Here is a 6,778-nt window from a genome sequence, read left to right as displayed (position 1 = left end):
TTTGTGGATGATACTAAGCTGGCAGGAATAGCCAACACCCTAGATGATATGTTCAAGATCCAGAAAGATCTTGACAGATTGAACGCTGGGCCTGATTTAACAAAATGAAATTCAGTGTAGTGAAAAGTAAAGTCTTGCACTTAGGCAAGAAAAACCAAAAGTACACATATGATGAATAGTTGCAAGTACTTGGTATGGTTAGCCTAGTGAAGAGAAGGAACAGGGAAGACATGATAGTCTTCCAATATTTAAGGGGCTGTCACAGAGAGGAGAGGGTCAAGTTATTTTCCAAAGCATTGGAAGGCCAGACAAGGAGTGGAAAGTGATCAAGAAGTGATTCAAACTGGAAATAAGGAGACATTTTCTGCCAGTGAGAACAATCAACCAATGGAACAGCTTGCCCTCGGAAGTTGTGGGACCTTCACTTGAGACCTTCAAGAAGAGACTGGACTGCTATTTGTCAGAAATGCTGTAAGTTCTGCTTTGGTGTGGGATTGGATGAGAAGTCCTACAACACTGGTGTCAAACTCAGTTTCATTGAGGGCTGGATCAGCATTATGATTGCCTTCAAAGAACCAGGAGGGCGTGGCTGGGTAGGCATAATTGGATGGTCATGTGACTAGGTGGGCTTGGCCAGCTTGATGTCACTCACATCAAGGGATGCCTGTGTTGGGCCAGACAAGGCTGGGAGAGAGGATCTGGAGGTCCACAGGAGGAAGGAGAGACCAGGGCGAGTACCAAAGCCTCACACATCTAGAAGACCTACAAGGTCTCTTCCAACTCTATTAATCTGTTAATTAATTACTATAATTAAAAAAACATTCAAAATTACATCATAGGTTAATATCTTTATTAAAACAATTTGTTACAGTGATGTTCTTGAGATTTCTATAAAATTATGCATGAGCCAAAGAAGAAATATGCCAAGCCTAAATTTAAATGTAACGCATGTGCATTTAGTCTGTTACATATGAGAAGTTACTAACAGATCTTTTTCATTTTCAGCTGTGATATATCAGTAGAATGAAATGTCAGGAAGATTTCATTTTTAATAAACAAACAATCATGTTGCTAGCCTGTTGAAATGCTTTCCTAGCATTGTGGTAAGTCACTTTTTAAAGAAATGGGAAACTCAGATATACTTTATCTTCTTTCTCTTTCTTTCTGTGAGTTCTATCACACACTAATTTGATTCACATGCTTTTCTGTTGAAACTTGATGTTATCTTTGAACAAAGAGATAAAATAGTTAACTTAAGCTGTTCTCTGCAGCATACAGACAATATCATTTTGAAAGTATTACAGATCTGTGGAATTGTGATAAAATGGTGGGTTGATTTTCAAGTGCAGCCAAAACTATTTCTCTTTCCTGCCACTATAGATAGAATGATTGTGATTACATCAGATTTTTAAAAATTGCTCTGTAGTGAGTCAAATCACTATTCTATCTGGCTTTGAAATTTCAGACAAGGTATTCCCCAGTTCTATCTTGAAATGCTATGAAACTATACCCAGAGAAGATCTTCTATATACTCTAATCCTTCTTAAAATAGGATAAATTATATTCTTGCATTGACTAGTGGTAAAACATCATCTCCCTTTCACTCCTTCTATAGGCTAATTCAGAAATTTGGGGAAGTAACATTTTCTTGGAGTATACATGTTTACATCCCTTCATCCATCCTCTCAGGTTATGAACATTAAAACTTCCAGGACGGAAAAAGAGAAGGCAACTGCAACAAGGATGATACATATGTACCTATGTGTAGGAGGAAAGATAAGATAATGCTTCCCTTCCATCCATCTGGCTACCCAGAGAATAAATGTTATTGAATGTTCCCTGAATTTGTAGTTTTTCCATCATAATTATATCTATAAGTATCACAAGATTACTACATTTTTCTAAACTATTGTTTTATAGCTAAACTACACTATTGACTTTATTTCTGTAACATGGCAATATGTAGGAGTAAAATCATAATCTGCTAATTTACAGAGAAACTGCTTTCTGAGTAAATGATATGAGTAAATGATAAAAGATAAGAACACATGATTTCAAAGATCTGATCTAAGAGATTCATTCTTAATATATGAATAGAAACTATTACTACAAGGACATCAGAGTCTCTTTGTTGGTCATGCTGGATTTATACAACGCAGCAAGAGTGCATGGAAAAATCCAGTTGCAAGCCCTACTTATTGTCTTGGAATGGTTTTCATGTGAGCTCCATTAGTTCCATTTGTTGGCCTAAAAAGAAGAGAGAGAGATTGAAAAACATGCCATACAAAATGGCCAATCCTTTTGGATCAATGGGCATGTTTTAATTTTGAAAGTTCTCATAAAAGGAATGTATGATGAACTGCTTGTTCACTGTGGTTATGGTAAATCACAAAAATATATTTATTAGAGATAGTACATATTGGCTACAAATCTGGAAAGTCACTAGATAGCAATGAATGGAACATAGTTATCAGGATTTTTGCAGCCCTATTTATGATAAACCTGTTTATTTCAGAAAGCCAGTTATCCAGTTTGCATTTTGTCAAAGTCATAACTTTTTCATCATATGGTATCAATCTCTGGGCTTCTCATATCCATCAAATATCATCCTATTTCTGCAATTAAATATTGAAATTTAAAAATAAATCTGGAGATTGATAGAATGTTTCAACCCCATTGCAGTAAGTGTAGCTTAATGTATGGAAAAGGAAAAAGGCAGCATAATGGAAAACTCACCGTATACATTTGCATTTTCTTCTTCTTCTTCTTGGACCTTTGGCAGGAAAAATATATACATATACATTTGAAAAAATAATGTTTTGTGCTGTTTTGCTGTTTTCATTTTTGATATACTGTATTACCCAAATTCATAATGATGACAAAAAATATCTAGTAGATGGAGACATCTATAAAGATTCTCAATCATCCAGGTCATGGTTATCCCAAAGATGCTTTTCAAAAAGCAACTGGACTTTATAAGTTTTTTCTAGAAAATGTTTCACTTCTCACACAAGAAGCTTCTTCCCATCTGATTGAATGGTGGGAAATGAAAGAATTTATATTCTTTGCAGTCATCTAGTCATTAGCCCTCTGAATATCAGTCATTAGCTCTCTGAGAATCATTGAGGCCACTTGGGGTTTTATCTGTATCCTCAGAATCACCTGAATCAAGGAGCAAGTGGGCGTGAAACCTTCTTCTGAGACTACTGAAAAGACTTGTTATAGACAAGAAATAGGTGGTTTTGTATTCCCCCTCCAATTGAAAGAGCACTGCTCAATTTTAATGTAGACGGCTTCTTTGACCCCTCTTCAAACCAATGGTTTTACTGAATCCATCAGATGGACTGCTTAATCTTGTTCTGATGAGTTTGTCCTTCTATGTTGTGCCATGCATTTGTGAAGTGGTTGTTTTGTTTTTCCAATGTACATGTCTCATTCTATCGTACTACATATATCACATTGCTCAGTTTCTGTCTGGGTGTTTCATCCTTGGGGTAGACAAGCCTTAGTGTATTCTTGGGTTTAAAGTGTACACCGATGTGTTGCGAAAATCCTCCTGAACTTTTGCAGATATTCCTGCAACATATGCAAGGACAATGTTGCTTCGTTTGTTGTTCTCTTTTTTCTCTGTTCTCTTCTTTGACTTCTTTGTTCTTCTTCAGACAAATGCATGCTACCGCATAGGAGGACAAGCCCATCAGGACAAGATTCAGCAGTCCATCTGCATTTGAAAGACAAAGGTCACTCTTTTGAGGACAGCAAAGTCCACATTCTGGACAGAGATGACTACTGTTCAAAAGAGGGGTAAAAAAGGTTATCTATTTTAAAATTGAGCAGCCCTCTCTTGACAGAGGGGGAGATACAATATCTCCTATATCTCCTATCTATAACAAGAAGGTTACACACCCATTTGCACCCTAATTCAAGTGACCCTCAGGGTATAGATAAAGCCCCAAGTGGCCTCAAAAACTCTTAGACTCTCAAAGAGTTAACAATGGAACTTCAGAAGGCTAGTGATCAGATGATTGCAAAGAATATAAATCTTTACATTCCTCACCATTTAGTCAGTTTCTTGAGTACTATTATGGAGCAATCATCAGCTCCCCTCTCATTTTCCTCTTGCATGTGTAAACATGGATTGCAGAATGGTTTTAAATTTGCATCAGAAATATTTCATAGTTTTAGAATGGCTCAAGTAAACTAGTTCTTTATGTGAATAAGTATTTATAATCATTGCAGAAACAAGAAGCAAGATGCTAGAATGGGACCCATCTTTACATGAGTAGATATATATCTAATTTTAAACTAATCACTCAATAACTGTCAACAGTTGAACCATCAAACATAGTTTAAAGGAAATCTTCTTACCACAGCATAGTGATATGACGATTATCAGGGTTATCAGCAGAAGGAGAGAAACACCAACCAGGGGAACCCATATATAAAGTTCACAGGAGAACATTGTACTTTTTTTATTTGTCATTACTGAAACATAAAGCAAAGGAAGAGTGATATTTTCAAAAAAGTCAGATTCACATCAGATTCACTTAACAACCAGGGTACTAATTCAACAACTGCAGTGATTACGACTGCAGGAAAAGTCATAAAATGGGGCAAAACTCATTTAACGAATTTCTCACTTAAAATAAATTTTGGGCTCAATTATGGTTGTAAGTCGAGAACCACCCATAGTGCCAATGATTACTAGGAACTTTGCAGAAATGCTTATTAATGCATTTTTTCCCCCTCCAGTTAAAACTTTACATGCACCTCATGTGGATGGCCCCATCCCCTTGGCTCTTGTTTACATGGCTAACTGACTTGCATTATTCCTCTCTGGCTCAAACAGCCCTTCCAGCTGTTCGCTCCATTGGAGAAGGATAAATCGATTGGAGGAAGAAAGATGGAGAAGCAGTCTCAGGATGCTCTGCTCAGCTAATGTTCAGCCATGACCAGAGATGCTTCTCTCAACAACTTGAAATGACTGTTGAACTTGCATTTGGATGGATGGATGAAACACACATATGAAAAATATGGCCTCTAGTGTGGAAAAATAGATCGATACTTTGAAGCACCATAGTAAAAAAATCCTTGGTAACCCATTGCAGGGGAATATTATATTTGCACGTCTTTACTTGCTAAACAATTCAATTCAACTCCATTCAGTTCCTTGTTGAATTGACTTCCTTTATTTTCTCCTGATGAAAATCAAAGATATGTATTGTCTGCAACATGAGATGGTTTTTATGTTAAACCCAGAGCCTAAAGTGACATGACTGTGTTTCACCTATGGTTTCAAATTTGGAAGTAGGTTAAAGAAACATACCTATGTTTGTAGAATTGGGACATTTTATACCTTCTTTTATCAGTCCTTTGGTGGTGGTTGAAATTTGCTGTAGCGTGGTAGGAAGCACAGTAGTAGTTTTCACTGTAGACAAGATAGATATTAAACTGTTTTTCTTCTATTTTCATGGTTAATGATTGGATGGTTTATAACAAGGTTTCTTTTCCATAGTTTTAAATGATTCCAAAATCATTATAGATATAAGAAATGGGGGCGGGGGGGGGGGAATGCAGCGAAGCCAAGCAATTCTCCCCTGATTAATATCATCCCTAACCACAAGATAGAGCAGAAGCTGATTTGGCAGGGAAGATATAAATGGGGAATTTAAAACTTATGATGAAACCTACCTGGCAGGTGTACTGGGATGCCTGAACTAAAAAGCAGGTTCTGATTGCGATGCTGCATACAAAAATAGGTACCCTCGTGGTTCTCCTCAAAGCTGGCAATAGTTAGCTGATAGTAGCTGCCAGTTTTTATAGACCTGTAGCCTTCAAGAGTGCCTGTCATTTCTTTAGATCTTGATGAAATATGTGTAATGAAGTGGAGTTTGCCATTCAATCCCTGAAGAACCCAGAACATGCCACTATCCATTTTGTCAGTCTCACATTTGAATTCCACTTTGGTTCTAAAAGTTTGAGGAGGCTTGCTGATCATACTGATTTCTATTGAGTCTGTCTGGAACCCATAGCAGCAGCCTAGAGAGAGGGAAAAAGTTCAGTTGCAGCCCAAGAATTTTAACACTTTCTGATTGTCTGGATTGGCTAAAAGGCTATGAAGTTAAGAAAAAAGTATTAAACACTGAGGGGTGGCTTTGGTCAGTCATGGAACAACAAATCCAGCACAGCCTACAATAACATGGTGGTGGGAAAAAGAGAAAGAAGAAATAGCAATAGCACTTAGATTTATATATCGCTTTATAGTGCTTTACAGCCCTCTCTAAGCAGTTTAGAGAGTCAGCATATTGCCCCCAACAATCTGGCTCCTCATTTTGCCTACCTCGGAAGGATGGAAGGCTGAGCCAACCTTGAGCCTGGTGGGATTCAATCTGCCAAATTGCAGTGGGAGTAGCTTGCAGTACTGCACTCTAACCACTACGCCACCCAGGCTCCATGTAAGGTGTTGTCTTTTAAAGCAGTGGTTGCTAACCGGTGGGCCATGGCCCACTGGTGGGCCATGAGAAAATTTTGGTGGGCCACAGAGAAATCTCACCCCCAGAGCACCCCCCCCCGCAAAGCAATCAATCCAGGCTGTGCAGAAACACAAGGCTGCCCACATGGCCACGGAAACCCTCCCTGCCTACTCACTCCTTACCTGGCAAACTTATTTATTTTTATTTGTTTGATTTGTCAATCGCTTACAAGATAATAGATATAAATATATACATAGTTATGAATACATGAAATGGCTGCATATAAGAAAAATAAAAGAAACAAT

At 37.7% G+C, this 6,778-nt stretch overlaps 1 protein-coding gene across 3 annotated transcripts; it reads right to left on the bottom strand.

Annotated features, from left to right (window-relative positions):
* Positions 1-828: 828 nt before the first annotated feature.
* CD8A (CD8 subunit alpha) lies at positions 829-6,060 on the bottom strand. 3 transcript variants are annotated; one of them, XM_087915376.1, is made up of 5 exons: positions 5,692-6,060; positions 5,327-5,428; positions 4,372-4,485; positions 2,737-2,773; positions 829-2,247 (listed from the first exon to the last, which is right to left on the bottom strand). In XM_087915376.1, the coding sequence occupies exons 1-5, from the start codon at positions 5,996-5,998 to the stop codon at positions 2,196-2,198; spliced, it is 612 nt and encodes a 203-aa protein (XP_087771502.1). In that variant the 5' UTR covers positions 5,999-6,060; the 3' UTR covers positions 829-2,195. The 3 variants fall into 3 exon arrangements, with proteins under 3 accessions (XP_087771502.1, XP_087771501.1, XP_087771503.1); XM_087915375.1 differs by having other exon boundaries at positions 4,369-4,485; positions 5,692-6,059; XM_087915377.1 differs by having other exon boundaries at positions 829-1,225; positions 4,369-4,485; positions 5,692-6,059.
* Positions 6,061-6,778: the final 718 nt, after the last annotated feature.

Source organism: Pseudonaja textilis, chromosome Z (assembly GCF_049901715.1).
Source record: "Pseudonaja textilis isolate UNSWEBS1 chromosome Z, rPseTex1.2, whole genome shotgun sequence".
Lineage (NCBI taxonomy): Eukaryota > Metazoa > Chordata > Lepidosauria > Squamata > Elapidae > Pseudonaja > Pseudonaja textilis.
This window is presented reverse-complemented; position numbering and strand designations above follow the sequence as displayed.